The 19,518-nt window shown below is 36.5% G+C and overlaps 1 protein-coding gene across 3 annotated transcripts in view; it reads left to right on the top strand.

Annotated features, from left to right (window-relative positions):
• The window catches only part of Fstl5 (follistatin like 5), a 393,360-nt gene that overhangs the window by 348,859 nt on the left and 24,983 nt on the right, over positions 1–19,518 (top strand). For all 3 annotated transcript variants that reach the window (XM_038348044.1, XM_038348043.1, XM_038348042.1), the window contains 2 exons: positions 2,827–2,934; positions 7,375–7,499. In XM_038348044.1, the coding sequence (XP_038203972.1) occupies positions 2,827–2,934; positions 7,375–7,499 (233 nt within the window). The remainder of the gene's footprint in view (positions 1–2,826; positions 2,935–7,374; positions 7,500–19,518) is intronic.

Raw genomic sequence — 19,518 nt, 5'->3', positions numbered from 1 at the left:
CAAATTTTTCCAACATTAAGTTGTATAAATACACAATAGTTTTATAAAAGAGACTAGTTTCTTGTGATATAAGTACTTCCAGCTTAGCTCGGAAGTTGATAACAATCAGGAAATATCTGTATGCTTGCTTTCAGTAGAACCATCGACATCATTTTTATCTGTATTGGAAAGTATAAAGTAACAAAAGTTTAGCAGTAACTCCAAATGTGGTATTATTTTAAATGTCGAATTATTTCAGATATTTTCTAGAGTGGCATACGTATGATGTTTCGCTTTATAGGTGATTAACTAGGAAACAACTCACCTCATTTCATTTTCTGTGGAACAAGATTCGGTTCTGCCTGGGTACAGAAGAGGCTCAGTGGAGTATTCCTGGGACCATCAGCAGTCTCCTCCAGCCATTAGTGCATTATCTTGAGAATCTACATCATTAGTTTAAATTAGGTTCACTTAATTAGCCAGCTGGTACTCTCCTTGTCAGACTGGAAAACAAGCTGTGCTCCGCTCTTTCCTCATGTCAAGTCTCAGTCCTTCTACTGTGTCTTGTTGCTATTGTCATTGTTCCTCCCTATCAAAGTGAACCGTCTTCACAGAATCTGATCCACCCCGCCCATGAGCAGTGCACTGTATGTACACTTAGGGTTTTGTATTTCTTTTGCTTACCCAAGAAAGACCGATGACTCATTTTATCACCTACATATATGAATTCTATTCTCTATAGGTCAACAAAGACATAAACACATATAAAAATAAATTTAACCTCAAAGCATATTTGCCTTTCAACACTGTTTTTATAATATCACAGGACAAAAGATTCTGTCGATGCCCACATAAAGCTATAGTGCATCAAATGAAATCCTTTGTTTTACTGTTTCATATTCAGTGTATTTTCAGTGGTGTTTACAAAACAGGTAGAAGATGAGGTTAGCTCACTACAGCACTGTAGCACTAAGCATAGTAGTTACATGACAAACCATTCTAGAGCCTGCACATGGAGGACAATAACATGCTCTGCTGCTTGAAAAATATCTCAGTAAAGGTTAATATTTCAACAGAATTTCAGACAATGGATTACAGCAGAATTTTCTGTATAAGATCAGACAATGCAGAAAAGTAGATATTCAGAAAACCTAGTATATTGTCAAGAAAAGAATCAACCTACAATAGCCTAGTCAGAATAATTCATTAAGTTGATTGTGGTTGGTTCCCTCATTTTTGATTAAAGAAAGGTTCTCTCCTGAATTATATGATGTTTCTTTGTTTCTGGAGGCTTCTATTGGAAGAGTCTGACAAAAAACAATTCCAGAAAAAATAATATCTATAGGCTAATGTAAATCATGCTAAAGCCCAAAGTAGAATTCAGCACAGGCTGAACTTGGGAGATAAGCATATGCTAGTACACCACATTCCAGACATCCGTCCCAAATTACTGTCTTTTAACAAATATCATTTTCTTGAAGTGAGAAGAGGTAGGTTGACCTTAGAAACAAATAAACATGAAAGGTTACATGTGCAGGTAGGCATATCTACTCCATGGCCCTCTAGCGCTATGGAGTTCATGAATTCCAAATAGGTCTGAAAGTGGCCTGACACATTTGGAAATTCAGTGATGTCACAGTGTCAAGCATTTAGACATGAACTCCTGTTTGAGTTAGAAGATGAGAAGCCATGGGTAGATAATCCCAGACATTTATTTATACTTGTTTACATCATTTGATGGAGAATCCTATTATACTTTAAAACCATTTCTTCTAAGGACCAATAATGAAAACTAAGAATGGAACCCACCCCTACATAAGTCTATTAGGAGAGTTAAAGCTTAAAAAGTCTTTTCTATATGTACTCATATAAAAACATGTGAAGAGTGTAATCGTTTTTGGTAAATAGAACAATATTAATTTTCTTAGCAGAAATTAACTTTCACATGCTGCACAATTTTGCAGTTGCTTATTCTCCCAGGAATACTGGCAGTCACTCACACAAAAAGTTCAGACACCCTTAAGCTATATTGTGCATCACAGGTTCACAGGTTTATTTTTGGTAAATAAATAAATACATATACTAAGTACCAATTTTCAAAAACAGATATCCCTGCTTTCTGTACAATCAAATTTTCAAAATATATTTACAGCTGTTTGTAAAGATTCAACATGTGAGCTTTATTTTTTCTGGAATTGATGGCGAGAACTGAGAGTAGAAGGGTTTTCACTGACAGCCTGCGTGCCGGAACCTCTCAAGGAGGTAACCATCTACAAATAAACATGTCAAGTTATACTACGTCCACACAAATCCCTTTATTCTGTAAGTCCTTTAAAAAAGACACTGCACTCTTTTATTTTCTCCAATATCTTGATTATTATAACACTTTAATGTTAATGCCATGATCATAAAAATAACTCAACACTTACTAGAGTGCATCCATCCATACACTACAAAGTGGAACCAGGGGCTCCTCGAAGAGCACGCTAAGGAAACAGTCTGCCAAGGCAGTAAGCTATACTACAGCTGCGCTCCTACAGTAGTTGCAGTAATAGCTCAGTTGTGCGTACTATTGACCAGACACAGACATCCATTACCTATTCTAATAGTCACAGCAATTTTTGAAAGTAGGTATTATTAGTTCTATTTTATGAGAAAAATTGTAAGCTTAACTTCTTCCTAAGGTCTTGCTATTTTAAGAGATTTAGAAGGGCTTTAGAATAACTATTCTCAAACATGGTGCATCCTGTGTCTCCCTGGCTCTGCGCTGTATATAGCACAGTATCATTCTCCAGAATTGTGGATCCACTTAGTCGTTACAATGTTTTTAATTGTTCTTGATTACAGGCAGTGAGCACAGATCCTGTACCAGTTAAATTACACTATGACAAGTCACATGACCAGGTCTGGGTGCTGAGCTGGGGCAGCATGGAGAAGACATCACCAACTTTACAGGTAACAGGGCATGAGAGCCGAGGAAGTGATGACTTTTAAACCTTTAGGTATCTCAGAGATGTCCGTGGCCGTATAACTGACATTCTTCTTTATGGGAACTATGGTTTCAATTGCCGTCTATGTATAGAAATAAGAAAACAAAATGTCTAAAGCTCAAGTAGTTATTGCAGACCAGGATGATCACAGATAATATTTATTAAAGATTCCATTAATATGGTAAAAATGAATGACAGTAAACAATTAGTGCCATTTAAAAAAAAACATTACAATTTACCTTACTCTGTATGCTGTTGCTGAAACAGAACCTCTGAACTATAAGAATATACTGGCATCTTCTGTCAAGAGCCTCAAATGATGCAGCAAAGCATGCGTACAAGAGAAGGTTTAGTGATATAACTGAGCCACATCCTCATTAATAGACAGGTAAGGATGCATTTGAACTGTGGCCTTGCTTCAGTACTCTCAGTGAGGCCTTGAGGCAGAGAGCATAGACTCTGACCACCAAGGTAACGGTTGTTCTATCATCTTGAACATCTAGAGTTTGGTAATATGAGTTCAGGCTTACTTCTCATTGGGGGATGTGCTGTGTTAGTCTTGGCACAACTGTCCCTTTTTGACGTCATTGATGTGATGACTTCACAGAAGCAGAGGAAGAGAGTAATCAGGTGACTGTAACCTTGTGCCACAGCCCTCAGATCTTCAGAGACAAGGTTAAGCGGAAGAGGGGTGGGTGCTAGAAATTTATTGTGAACTACTTCCTCACACTGCCTGCGAACACAGCATTACCTGGAGTGTGCCGCTAATGTAGAGCCCTAAATCACCAAACTTTTTGCATATATGTAAGGTAGGTTAGGTGCAGTATTTTGGTTACCAAGTAGTTCTCACTAACCGTCTTTTAAGTGTTTCTGAGTATTTTTCAAATTTTATTCAAATGCTAGAACTCTTGAGATGAATTAATTTAATAGACTATGATAAAGATAGTTCATTTTATATTTAGAAACGGCAACATTTTAAATGTCAGAAACATAGTGTATTATCCCAGTTCCCTATTTTACAACTCAAACCATTCTAAAGCTTCATATTTTAAACTATGAGTACCCTAGACTTAAGCTGAACTAGCCATCTACTTTTGTGAAGTAGCAGCCATTTGGGCTGTATGCAGGTGACATCTATATATGCCAATGTGGCTCCAGTCACCACTGTCCCACTGGCTCATTCCAGGTCCATCACATGCAGTGATGCCCTTGGAGTACTTGAGTACTTGCTTCGCCTCTTTCTGAGCTTCTGCCCGCAAGCCAGATATCTGCACAGTCCAGCACTTTCAGAAGACAAGAGTGGAAACTCAAGAGGACTTACTTAGCATTTGGACTAGAATTCACAGTCACTTTTGCCCATCTCATTAAGTCCAGTAAAACCTCTGTTTATCACAGGGAGGGTGTAGGAGGAGAAAGCAGCTTATTGGTTCCCGGCCACTTAGCGCTGAAATAATCACACAAAAACTGTATTAATTAAATCACTGCTTGGTCCTTTAGCTCTAGGTTCTTATTGGCTAACTCTTACATATTAATTTAACCAGTTTCTATTAATCTGTGTACGGCCACGTGGCTGTGGCTTACTGGCTAGTGTTCCGGCGTCTGTCTCCAGTGGGGTTACATGGCGTCTCTCAGACTTTCCCCTTCTTTCTTCCAGCATTCAGCTTAGGTTTCCCTGCCTATATCTATTCAACCTCATCAGCCCAAGCCAGTTTTCTTTATTCATTAATGGTAATCACAGCATACAAAGGGAATTCCCACATCAGGATAGAGACTGAGCAATACCACTGCTCTCTTCATGGTGGAAGACTGCAAAAGTGACATATGGTCAGACAAGGAAATAGTCCTAACTATTGGAGATTTGATATTTAAGTCTAATCTTGACAAAAGAACCCAACATGTCCAACATGTATGGCTACAAAATTATGTATTTCTGGGATGGTAAATAGCTCTGACTTTTCTCCCAAAGGATATATGCTCTGTTTCCAGCAACAACATGACCACTCTATACCATCTACGACTCTAGTCCCAGGCAACCTGATTCCCTCTTTTGGCCTCCTTGGGACTTAGAGCATGTGCATGCATGGCAGCAAAATATCATATATATATATATATATATATATATATATATATATATATATATATATTTGTGTGTTATATATATTTATATATATGCCTACAAAATATTTTAATGCTATTGTTTTAATTGGTTTTAAAACGTAAGAATTACTTTACAAGCTTGAATACTTTTTTCTTAAAAAAATAGCAGCAAGTGTTTTTAATTTATTTTTTTGTTGCTGTTTGTCATGTGTTTTTATTTTAATCAATTACTTCACTTCTCTTTTAGTTTAGCTACTCAGATGACTGAAACAATAAGTTTTGAAATAGTGACGAAAGTTTTTATTAAAACTTTAAATATTATACAGACCACCCCATCTAAAACGTTGTAGACATCCTAAGTAATTTTATCCACATTTTTGGTCATTGAAAATGATGTCTTTGTTTTTCTCTGAATACCTAATAGCACTCTTTATGTTACAGAATATAGTGATTTTAAACAAATTTCTAAGTAGGAATTAGACCATATCTGAAATAAAATAAAATAAAATAAAATAAAAGGAAGAAAGTAAGAAGGAAAGTTTCTATCAGAGTAGTTTATATAAGAAAAATTTTATTTTCATATAAAGATAACCTATTTGAAGACAGGTAGATTGCAGAAAGATTATATATATGTAATACAGTCAGACTTTCGAATGTCACATCTTGGCTCTCATGAGACCAAATGCTAGTATCTTGAGATTAATTAACCACCAAAAGCTCGCAAGCACATGTATCAGGTCTTCATTCCTTGAGTTGCTTACCTAAGAAAGCCATGACTCTGCAGAAATGTCCAACAATCATGGAAATATATCACCCAGTAGGATTTTTATAAAACATGTGCAAAGAATATAGGATTTCAGATGTGTGAAAGTTGGGATGAATGGTTCTTCTAAGAAACTAAATTCACAATCAAAACAGTGGGCAGGCCCTCATGGCAGCACATGTGTTTTGTGTCATGTCAATTACAGAGCCTGCTGGTGAAAGCCAGACACTGGGCTCTGAAGGCTGAGGAGTCTTTGCTACATACAGCCCAATGCATTTTACACTGGTACCCATTTACTCAGGAAGGTGCAACAGCCTTTTCTCAATAATAGAAACACTCCATATTAATTTTCCATTTTCAAGCTACTTTTGGACCTATACATTTTTGACAAATTTTTATGAAAATTATTTTTGGTAATCTTTACTATTATAAAGCCCATGAGTTATCATGCAAATTAGTGATTCTCCACAGAGTTTCAATTGTTTCATAGTTGTATTTTACTTTTTAAATGATACTGATACCTTACAAAATGTAGAAACTGCTATTCTTCAAGTCATGGTGAAAGTGTTGTCTACAATTACATGGTTGGTGAGTAGTAAGTACGTTTTCACATGCAGGAGAAGCTTGGCCGTGAGTGCTTTTAGTTGCTGGACCACTACCTAGCCCTTTGCATACTCATTTTTTGAATAGAATTTTAATTAATAATTGTTTCTTTCAACTCTGACAAGGTACAGGAAGAATAAAGAGGACTCCATAACTTGATACCTTGTAGAATATGAGGATAAAATACTTGAAATATAATCATATTTTATGTAGAACTGTCCCTTCAATTTTGTCCTCTCATTCTCATATCTGTGGCATCTAGCACACACATGAATATGAGCACATACCTAAACATGCACATACACACAAATAAATAAATTTTTAAAATGAGTAAAAATTTTTAAAACAAAATTTTGTTTATTTTAATGTTTTCAAAAGTTAAAGTGATGCCATGTTTTGTTCTTGTTTTCATGGTCTTATTGCTATCTTTACTCTATAGAAGAAGTATGTCATAGTAATTCTTTTTATATGTGTGTTTGTTTTACTATTTTCATAGCTTCTGCAATGCACAGGTTGCATACGTGTATTTGTAATCCTGTGTCTTTTAGTAAACAGAGGTGTTCTAAGAATGTTAAGTCCTAAGGTGTCTGCCTTGTGCAAAAGTTATATGCTATAATACTTCTTTGTAGAACGTTTACTCTCAAAAATTAGCTACATATCCGGGCAGCGGTGGCGCACACCTTTAATCCCAGAACTTGGGAGACAGAGGCAGGCAGATCTCTGTGAGTTCGAGGCCAGCCTGGTCTACAGGAGCTAGTTCCAGGACAGGCTCCAAAACCACAGAGAAACCCTGTCTCAAAAAAAAAAAAATAGCTACACATTATGGATCACAATTTGCTACTAAGATACCAACTCTCAAAAGAAAAGCAATTTATTCATTTTGAAGAAAATTTAGCCTCATCCTCTACACCGCTTCAGTCTAAACCTGATGTGTCTGTTTAGGTGATAACCCTGGCCAGTGGGAATGTACCACACCACACCATCCACACCCAGCCAGTTGGGAAGCAGTTTGACCGAGTAGATGATTTTTTCATCCCCACCACGACACTTATTATCACGCATATGAGGTAAGTGCTAAGATGAATGGCCTGCTTTTAAAGTTTTCTCTCTGATCTTAATGAAAGACACACACAAAAAAAAATCAAGAAGCAGTTTATTTATAAAACAAGTGCAAGTAATAGTCGCATGTGGTTTTAGCTTCTCATATGTACTTATGCAATTTATCAGGATTAGTGGTGAACTTTCTACCCTGAATTTCTTTTCATGTCTAATAAACTAACTTCTAACAGCAAAAGTGTATTTTGTTATTTGAATCAATTTTACTCTGATACTTTTTTAAATTGTTAGTTTTTCTTCTTATGATCTTATAAAATTTTCATCTTAAAAAAATGAAATCATTCTGATAAATGAATTAAGTCTCAAATGGAGAGAACGTGTGTTGTAGTGAGACACAAGGAAGAACCACAAGTTCAGATGTCTGTTCAGTGTATTTGATGATACCACAGTTTTTGCTTATGATGAGATCAATATGAAATCCCATTAGGAAGTACAATAAGTTCATATGGAATGTTTGAAGCATAATCTTTCTAAAGGGGTAGTTTTTTCTCTCCGTCCAATTATTTACAAGGTGTGTAGGTAACATTCCCTCAAAGAATGGTATCTGAACAAGGCCCCACAGCAGCGGTTGAAATGCTTGCCTGTGCAGACAGCATTCACATCAGCCTTTTGAGCCATTCTGGATTACTGCACACAGTTGACATATTGTCAGAAAATTGTGTTTTTTAGGCTCAGAAGGATTTCTACATGGCAGATTATGAGGGCTGATGATAATTAGAAAGACAACCAAATATTATCTACAACTGGAGACATCATTTAATTTCATTGCTGTGCATTATTGAAATGAATTTAAAGTTGTGATTGATGATCCTTCTAATGCTTTAGCATGTATATTCCTTGAGGACTGAACACTGGCATACATGGCTGTCTAGTCTGTGCTCTGTAAGAAATTGAAGTAATGAAGAGTGAACATTGACTATAACAATCCTATCTCCACGTAGAACCTAATTTTACTGAACAGAGATGATCATCAAATTTCCTATATTTCAGCTCAAAGTAATTGTTCCAACTGCTGCAATAATGATGATCAATAACAACAACAACAAAAATATGGTTCCTGTTTCACAGATTAAATTGTTTATATACTGTTTCTTTAAAACAACTAGAATTTATTCCACCCTTGAAGCACCGTGGGAGTAAACATGATTTGTTCTACCAATTTTGTGGAGTAAATTGTCAAATGAATTTCCCGTGTGTGTGAATGTGTTGGGACTGGATTTCTGTGAACCGTGTATTCATAATTTGACAGTGCTTCCTCACTTTTGTGTTTCAAACATACTTCCACATCTTCGGGAATAGCGTCTGGCACATAATGAGTATTTGATGAATATTGACTTTCTTCCTTTTCCCTGGCATGTCGTTAATCTCCTTTATTCCCAGATTACATCATCTTTAATTCCTATAATTGATATCTTAACGTCTGGAACACACCTGGGCCAGAGTCAGGACCTTATATTCTTAATGTCAGAAATGAGGGATGCTTAGTTTATGTTTGTCAAGGGAAGGAGGAAAGTGACACATGTCCTATGATTTGGCATTGGGAAAGAGCTATCTTTCAGACATACTGGGTTTCTCCATGTCATGTAACGTCCAGGCCACATGGATTGTGTGGAAATGGAGAATAATGGCAGAAAATCCCAAGACTGGGTCAAGTCCCAAGGAAAGGATTGCAATTTTAAGCTCCTTTTCTTGCGGCTTTCCATAGGATTTATGGCAGATAGTGGGGGAAAAAAAACTAAGGAAATTTATGCAGCTGGAGTCAATTCTCCATGCATGCCTTGGGCCCAGTGGATGTGGAGTCTTGCTTTCTGTGAACGCCTTTTGATATATTCAAAGAGATAATTATAGGCTGCATATGCACTGCTCAGCCCAGTTAGCGGAGACAAAGTCTCTCTGCCCGTATTCAGCTCTCACTTGCTTTGTTAGCTGCTGGTGTTGGCTCACCAACTGGTCACTGCAACACTGCTTGTCCTTGCCAGTCATCGTCCTTGTAGGTGTTGATAGTTTCTGACATTGGTTGCTGCTTTTTTCCTCGTCAAGTTCAGGTGACCAATTTATAAGAATCCCCTCAGACTTTGTTTTTCTTCATACGGAGAGGCAACTCCTGTCACTAGCAACACTATCGTCACTGCGTTACAGCATACACTTTATTTCATTCTAAAGATTGCTACGAAATATTGCTTGAGTAATCCTTTGGCCAGTGATTGCTGTCTGGACAATTCACAATTAAAACAGGTAAACAGCATTCCTTTGGGGTGGGTTGTAATTACGCAAAAAGTCTATATATTTCTTGTTTTTTTCTTTTTTCTTTTTTTGGTTTTTCAAGACAGGGTTTCTCTGCAGCTTTTTTGGAGCCTGTCCTGGAACTAGCTCTTGTAGACCAGGCTGGCCTCGAACTCACAGAGATCCGCCTGCCTCTGCCTCCCGAGTGCTGGGATTAAAGGCGTGCGCCACCACCGCCCGGCTAATATATTTCTTGCTCTGGCTTCATTCATATATTTAACCCCTGCCCCATATCTTCATCACCTATTTTATTTCTGTAAATATAATATTTAGGCATATTTATTCTTGTCTCTAAGGTGGGTCAAGACGGAAGAATTTTAAAAACCAAAATGGATATGATTGTTTGACTCCAAAAAGTCTTCAGTATGCATACATCCTTTGTATTTTTATTCCTTTTAATTTATATAGTGAAATACATACTCATAGGTTTAAATTTTAAGGATCATCAAATTTTCGGTTTTGTGATACATATGTACACATGTGACATACATATGTACCTAACTATTTGTGTACATGTTTATGCTTGAATACTTAACTTTATAGCTATAATACAATAGATCATGTTACAAAATTTAAATATACATGACAAAATACTATAATGATGTCACTTATTGTTCTATATTTTTATCAACATTGTTACAAAAGATATTAAACTTCATAAAATTTGGGGAATTTATTTGAACATATCAAAAAAATCTTGGAATCCTCAGGCTATTTCTGGGGCTTTCTCTTCTTTTTGTTCTCCATTTTAGAGTTCAGGTAGAAAGTTTAATCCTTCTATGCTAAATACACAGATGTCAGGTGACACAGGACATTCCTAGAAGTTATAAGAAAGTTCTAATGTTATTATGTATCTGACCAAAGATAAGTCCTGTAAGGATTAACAGAAGCAGCAGCATGGCTTCCCTCTCTCTTCATGCAATGTTTTAATGTGCATGTGCCCAGGTACAGGTGTCTTTCTTTGATCAATGATCTAGTTGCAAATTTTACTGAGGGGATATTAAGATAAACACAGATTAAAACAGAATATTGAAAATTTAATTTCCTCGTGATTACATTGCTCTGAACAAGACCTACGGAGTACAGGAAGCAAATACACACTTTCGCTCATGTAGAAAGGTTTTTCTCTCATTTGCCCCCATTTCCCACTCTTTATTCCAGTATGATGTTCTCTGGACTGAATTCCTCAGTCTGATTGACCCTTCAGTTTGGAACGAACAAGGCTAGTTGGTAGGCATTCCTTTATGAGTGTGCACATAGGGAATGTTTGAGAACAATCAGTCAGTAAGACCTTAAAGACCTTTGAATTCTCAGATGGGCCACAGCCCTAACCCAGCCCAGCGTCAGCACTTCATAGCAGCTGACACAGCAACAACCTAAAGTGAGAAGCAGGAGTCTCTTTCCTGCTGTCTGAGACTGTCAACAGTGCATGTTTCCTGTTATCAATTAGAGCAAAGAAACAGTTAAGAGGATGTTGGGTTTGATATATGATCCCTCAAAACTCCTCCAAGGAGAAAATATTTCTCCTGCAGGGAAAATAAACATTCTGTGGAAGTTAAAGTACATCATTCCCCTTCATTTCTATGAAATATGTTGGAGAAAATTACATATATATATATATATATATATATATATATATAGAGAGAGAGAGATGCACATGTGTAAGTGTATATGCTGAGACATAGATAGATCAGTAAAGCATTTTCTTCTCAGAGACAGGGCAGGGGTGTGGAGTCACAATGTTCCTACTAAAGTTGGCAGCTGGCATTTGAAATCTTCTCAGAAAAGCAATTGAGAAGATATGTTGTCCAAGAGCATTGGATGAATGTTCCATCTCCCGATGATGGGAGGCAATTCAAGGGATGGTATTATAGCCTTTAATTTTAGCATTCTTGAGGCACACACACACACACACACACACACACACACACAAATCTGGAGTCTACATATGATGGAAAATATTCCATGTTTCCTGTCTGGTTTACTTCATTTGATGTAACTTTTAATTTATTTTCTTGAAAATTTCATTTTTTTTCATTTTTCACTGAAATTTTCATTGTGTATGTTTCACATTTTCTTTATTCATCAATCAGAAGATGAACTCTTAGACAGTTTGGACTTTATACTTAAGTTGTTTAGTATAGCAATAAACAATAGTGTGCAAGCATTTCAGGGATACCTTGACTTAGAGTCCTTCAGGCATAATAACCTCAACAAGTGTACTTTACCAGAAGCTTTCATGCTGTTATGAATAGGAGTGACATCCTTCTTTCCAAATACAGAAGCATGTTTCCCTTTAGGCTTTGATCTATAATTTCAATCTGCTTCTTTTAAAGATCACTGGGTATACTTTTATTTTAACACTATTTTCAACTTTCTGAAGTTCAGTGATGCTATGTATGTGAACACTTAAACTCTGTGCATGTGCACTTGTATATGTATGTATGTATGAAAGACAAACAGGCATGCATGCATGTACACACATGGGCGCGCACACACACATACTTTTGATTACTTCTTTAGTTACAATGTTCTAGCTTTCCCCTGCCTAGTAATTCCCTACAATTCCAGGACACTCTCAATTATATTTTAGTCCTATGTAAACAGAACAAAACAGTGTTTAGTGCTCCAAATGTTTGAAATATGGAGCCAGCAACTTCATTAAGGAATTTTTAATTAATCTTTTCTGAAAGGTTTCATTGTTGTTGTTCAACGGAGAAAGTGAACACACTTTCTAATCATTCCTAACCAAGAAGCTATCAAAAATGAGTAAGTACTCCCAAATGGATACTTAGTTTTCTCCGAGGTTTCACTGAGGAAATGAACCACTCTTAGAGGCAGTCCCTATGCCCAGCAGTAAATGCCCAACACAAAGGTACTTAATGTCATTTTGGAGGACCTTTGTCTCATAATGTTTCTCAGTACATGTTTTTAAACCAAACTGTCACTAACAATTAGGATAATGAAGTGTTCATTATAGTATCTCCCACAGTGGCTATGGTAATTAACACTCAGTATATTTTTATGGAAAAATAGTTGTCTGAACATATGATTAGCACAGAGATTTTCAGGAAAAGAAGTATGGTGGACTGAGTCATGACGTTAGTCTACTGGACATTTCTCTGTGCCTTTAAGTACAAGACAGGGAAGGGAATGGCCAGTGGGAATTATCTATATAACACTGCAGGGTGGCAGCCAGTACTGAGCATATTTGGATCACTGGAGTTAGCTCAAAAGTGCAACCATTCATAGAGGCATATTATCTCTGGAAATTTTCTTAGTGGCTTTTAAATTATAACCAATGTCTATGAAGTCACTGATTTTCTTTGTCTTGGTCCCTAATCTATAAGACTTGTAAAAATCCACAACTGCTTTTCTAATTTCTGTTAGAAAATTAGAAAGCACATTTTATCAAGAATACATTTTACATCTTAATTTAGCTCATTTCCATTATTTTATGTTTCACCATGAGGCTCGTGGCCTCCTGGCAAGGTTTCAACATGTCTTTCTCTGGCAGCAGCTCCATGGCTTCTCTGGACTCCACTCTTCTTTCTACCAGCATTCAGTTTAGTTTTCCCCGCCTAGTTCTGTTGGGAGACAAGAACTGCTTGTTCATTCCTGGCCTCCCAGAACCAAAATAACCACATAGAAACTATATTAATTAAATCACTGCTTGGCCCATTAGCTCTAACTTCTTATTGGCTAACTCTTACATCTTAATTTAACCTATTTCCATTAGTCTGTGTATTGCCAAATGGCTTACTGACTAAAGTTCCAGCATCTATTTCCAGGGGGCTTCAGGGATTCTCTCCAACATAGGTCTCCTCTACTCTACCAGGCCAAACCTGTTTCTATATTAACCAATGGTATTCACAGAATACAGAGGGGATCTCACATCATATAATTGTCACCCAGATTCAGAAGGAGTCCAGTTGCTCCTATGCTAGTTCTCCACCATCAGTTCAGCAACAATGAGCCCCGATTAGCTCAGGTCAGCTGTTTCAGTGGGTAACCCCATCATGGTCTTGACCTCTTTGCTCATATTATTGACCCTCCCTCTCTTTGACTGGATTTTGGGAACCCAACCCAGTGTTTAGCTGTGAATCTCTGCATCTGTTTCCATTAGTTTCTGGATAAAGTTTCTATTCCTATTTCATTTAGATTATGACAGAAATTTGTGATTGGACAAAACCTTGAACACTGGGAATATTCTATAGTTCTTCTAAGCCTTAGAGAATCTTGCTTTTTTAAAACTCAGGTTGATTTCATTATAAATATTCTAGATTGCTTGTTTGAGATTTATATCTCTCATTCAATACTAAAAACTCCCTAGGAGATATCTGCTCTGCAAAGATTTTTTTCCTTGTTCAAAGCAAATATACTGAAGTAAATATGTCATTGGTTTTTCAGTTTTTATTTCAAATCAACTCAGTTTATAAAATAAGAAATGATAGAGTAGGCTTATAAGTAAGACATAACTCTATCAGCTTATGGCTAATATTTCTGCAAAATATGAAATTTATTTTTATAAAAAGAAATATATCAAATTGTAAGACAATGAATGAAATGGCTTCGGTAATTGACATTGGAAAGATTTATCACACAATCTGTATAAAGTATTTGAGGTTTGAGCTCTGAGGTAGGAGATTCTTAGTAAATATAAAGCCCTGGGTTCTAGCAGCAGCAGCAATAACACTAGGAAAAAATCTATAAAGCTTGAGAAACCTTGTTCATTTGTTAATTTTAATTAAGGGTTTAATATTGGTATTAGAGAAAGCAAGTCGCAATTTCCCCAAGTGTCTTATATCTGATTAGAGATATTTAGGTGAAGCTTGTATAACAATGATGGCATGGGAGAATTCTGACAAATGCTGGATTATTTTTCTTAATATCAATACTGAAGTTATCAAATAACAAACATGTATGTGTTAATTAATCAGGATTATGATATAAATGTTTTAACATTCTCAAAACAAGCTATTCAGTTTAAACAGAGAGTCAAGGTGCACGAAAAATGCAAAATCGTTGCTCACAGTTACTTCTGTATTCTTCATGGTACAGCATACCCTCTGATCCAAAACTCTACACCGATCCTACAGTAATTCACCTCAGAGCCTTTGAGGTAAAAAGTCATTAGTGAGTTGAAATAAAGTTTTGATGGAGACTTTTTTGTTTCCTTGAGGCTGGGAAGAAAATGTGTCAAAAACACGAATCTCCAAAATAATCACTGAAATGGGATATCTAGAAAGTCCTGAGGCTTACTTGTGTTTTTATGAGAGTACTCATCTTGGCGGTGGGGTGAATGTTCTTCAGAAACTCAGAATGCCATCAGGGAATAAGGTGGAACCCCATTCAGCTGGAGAACTAGGTTGTTGGAGATTTTCTGTGGGTGTGAGGAAATCAGGATCAATAATTACAGTTACATGATACTATTCTCATTGGGCACTCAGGAAAAATGAATGTAACACAGCCTGTGCGATAGACAAAGTTCTGAGGAGGGCATGTATTTTTATGAAAATAAACATCTTGTCAGTATGGTAGATGTTCCTTAGAAACTCCATCCTTGCTCAATACAATATGTTCATTGTCATTGGTGTGGAACATTATGAACATTCTTTTTTCCACACACAAGGAAAAATAACTATTGGGCGTGGCATGGCAAAGTGACCTGCAGATCATCTTACGGGTTTCTATGACTGCAGGCATCCAAGTTGGCCCTACCTGCTTCTGCAAAGGCTTGATGTTTCTGAGGACAGAAACACTCATCTTGACTCTGCATTCCCAGAAAATTTTCTCAGCTAGGAGATACACATTTCTTAATTCGGAGACAGATAACATTGGCCATCAATTGGTGCATAAATGACTTAATTTTTGAGATATAAAAATCTTCAAGTTTTAGTTTGCTTCAAAGCATACTGTGTGTATACCTTTTTGTCTGTGTTTACATGTATAAAAGTAGGACATCATCAGGTCTTTGTGGAGAACAGGTGTCATATATTCTAATTATTTGGTGTTGTGGGCAAATCTGCAATGCAAACTTTTACTCTTTGTGTTTTCAGTCTTTATTCATCAAAACCACCAGAATCTTTTCATTTCATAAAATGAGGACTAACTCTCAAAGAAATTAAATAGTATACTCAGCATTACATGGCAACTAAATGACAGATCTATAAAATAAAAGCCTAAACCAGGGGCTGATGGTGGACATCTTTAATCCCAGTACTCAGGGAAGCAGAGGCTGGCAGATCCCAGTGAGTTCAAGGCCAGCCTGATGTACAGAGATAGTTCAAGGACAGCCAGTCCCACTCCTTGTCCTGAAAACAAAACAAACAGAAAAAAAACAAATAAAGAAAAAAAAAAAAAACAGAACAAACCAAACCAAACCAAATGTTTATACTCTGCTTGGAGCCCAGAAAGTATCTTACAAATGACTTTGTTTTTCACCTGGAACTGATGGCCCCAGCTAACCCCCCCTAAACACCCCCACACTCCCACACATACCCAAACCCACATTTTCTTTAATATCTTTTTTTTTTTATTTTTGGTTTTTGAATACATGGTTTCTCTTTGTAACAGCTCTGGCTGTCTTGGTTCTGGAACTGTTTCTTGTAGACCAGGCTGGTCTCTAAACTCAAAGAGATCTGCTGGCCTCTGCCTCTTGAGTACTGGGATTAAAGGCATGCGTCACCACTGCCCAGTACAATGTCTGATTTACAAAGTAACTTTCTTTTATGTGTGGGGAGGAAGATTGTTTGTTTTGTTTTGTTTTATGAAGGCATGTTGAAACTATTATGCCATCAGATACATTCCTGAAACTTGTTTTATTTTGATGTATACATATTGTTAATGTGCAAGAACTACTGTTTCATTTTATATGGCATTGGTCCAATTAAGCTGAATAGATTATAGTATATTTTATGTGAAGTTGGGTAGTGACTACAGTATGTGGTTTTATAGTTTATCTTACTCTATAGGCAAGAAAATTTATATTTGTTATTTCAGTCTTATCTAAGAACAACCTTTATAGTCGTCAACGTATTAAAAAATAACTATGGATATCCATATTTGTTCTCACTTAGACCCAATCACTAGCATAAATTTCAGAGAAGACACAAGTTGACTTCAGAATCTGGAAAATTTGGAATTCATAGACTTTTATTTTCCATCTATTATAGCAGAGAACATGGTCTCTTTCACAGTATTGCTTCACATGTGATAATTAGTCTAAAAATCAAGTATTTAAAGTTTAATCGCTAAACAAAAACTGGGTTTATTAATTCCATTTTATACATAAATGATATACTTTGATCCAATTCAAGTATACTGTCAATGATATTTAGGAGTTATATAACTAAAAAAAATAACTCCTCATGTTTCCTAAACCTTCAGAAATACTTTCATCATGAGGCATGGCAAACACTCTATTCTTTAGCTCTATGAGAAGCTAATTAGATTGCTTTCTGAAGAAGTCATCAGCAAGAGATAAAGGTGTAAATTAAAAGGCAACACATAAAAGATGGATAAAGTTGAATTTTCATTTCTATCATTCATGATTTAGTATAATGAGATGCTCACCTGCTCCAGAGTGGCAGCTGTGATTCTCTCTCCGGGACATTAAATACATAAGGCACAAGAATACTGCTATGCTTTGGCCCACTTGCAGATAAATGGAGGTAACCTCAGATTGCCATACGAGAGCAAAGAATCATTTCTAGTGGTTAAAATGATGTATTTTATAGTCAACTGTTTGAATTAAATATTCCTCCACATGTTTCGGGCTTTCGGGATCATTGTTATCCATGCTTGCCTTCAGAAGCACTCAGCTGCCTCTAAGCCACCTGGATGCTTGTGAGCATGTGTGGTAAAATTGTTTGCCTTTCTTGAGTTTGCATAGAGTTCTCTAAGGATACTGGTCCTTCACCAACCCCTTTAGAAAGGTGAAGGGAAGAATCTTCTTTAGAAGCTCTCAGTTCTCCGCACCAAGTTTATCTCTCATTTCTTCTTCAGTGTTATCTAAGCCACTCTTTGCTTCCTTACACTAACTGGCAACCTCATGTGACATTTTTGTCAACTCTTGGCAATTTCTGTTTCCTTGCGTACAATCTACCTTTCAACTCCTTTTCCCACTTGCACAAGATCCCCAAATACCAGTGCACCACTTCACCAACATATATGACCGAGTTTTCTCTTTTCTTTATCACTTGCAATTGCATGGAGAATCATATCATTAGCTGTGATTTTATAGTAGTATCAGTGACTTGCGATAAGTGTTAAGTAGCTGTTAAGGAAATGATAATCAAGCTACAATCTACAGACCCAAAGAGGAGGGCTCTAGTTGAGGACACAGGGCTATCCCTGGGAAGAGGAAATAGCATATATTTTGCTGGTAGAATGGGAGCAGGTGGAACTAGGAGCAAGAAGCATCAGTTGGGGGTAGGGTGGGGAAAGACAACTGGAAATGGAGGCATTTGCAGGATAGTGTGTAAAGAAAATGCTTTCAAAGGTTTCAAGACCATTTGTGACTGAGTTGTTGCTGTTATTTTATCTTCTAAATGCCACTCCTGTAATTTACTTCTGTTCATCTACTTCCAAAAATATGCTTGTTGTGACTAGCTGATGTCAGGCTTTTATGCTTGAGTATCTCTCCTGGAATAGTTTAATCTGTGGAATTTATTCCAGACCTCATGTTGGTGTTGAACTCTAATTCTGTATAAACTCTCATGACAGTGTACTACTTTACACATACTATTAAATCATATGTGTGTGTGTATACACATATATGTGTATATATTTAATTTTATATGTATTTAGTTATTATGTGTGTCTGCACATGCAAATATTAAAATTATGTGACTGCCAAAAGATAATTTGCAGGAATCATTTCACTCCATCTATCATGTGAGTCAAAGGGATTAAAGTACATTTTTCAGTCTTGGTACTAAGTGTATTTACCAATGAGCCTTCTCTCAAGCTTTTTAAAATCTTTTATTATTGGCATATTGTTTGTTTGAGGGGACATGCATAATTGTGCAAATTAGGAGACAAATTGTAGGAGTTGAACTTTCTTCATTAAGACATCTCACTGTCCTTCATATAGATATGAAGCTCATTGCCTGACGGATATTACAAATTCAGAATATAATGAAATGATTAAATGTACTAAAGACTTACTTGCAAGCAATTTAAATATTTTTCTGCAATGTTCAAGCTTTTTTTATTTTTCCAACTTAATTAATATCTTGGGAGCCAATGGAGGGAGGCAAATGGAAAGCTAGAATTGGTGATTAATGGGTTTCAAGATAGCTTGGAATGGCATGCAAGCACCCGGCCGTACACAAATAGAAGCATGAAGAGACAGGGGAAGAGAATAAAGAAAGGTGGGATAAAAGGAGGTGGAGAAGGAGGAGAGGGACGAGTGAGAGGTGGGGGAGAAAGAGGAAGAAACATAGAGATGATAATATAGAGGGAAACAGCCAAAAAGAGAGCTGGGCTTCAATTTCTTTCTTCAAAGATTTAAAGTTCTTGGTATACAAGTCTTCCACTTGTTTGGTTAGAGTTATTCAGAGATATTTTATGCTATTTGTGGCTATTGTGAAGGGTGTTGATTCTCTGATTTCTTCCCCAGCCCTTTTATCATCTGTGTACAGGAGGGCTACTAACTTTTTTGAGTTAATTTTGTATCCTGCT

The sequence above is a fragment of the Arvicola amphibius genome, chromosome 11 (assembly GCF_903992535.2).
Source record: "Arvicola amphibius chromosome 11, mArvAmp1.2, whole genome shotgun sequence".
Lineage (NCBI taxonomy): Eukaryota > Metazoa > Chordata > Mammalia > Rodentia > Cricetidae > Arvicola > Arvicola amphibius.
Note: the sequence above shows the minus strand (reverse complement) of the source record. Positions and strands in the feature narration are given on the sequence as shown.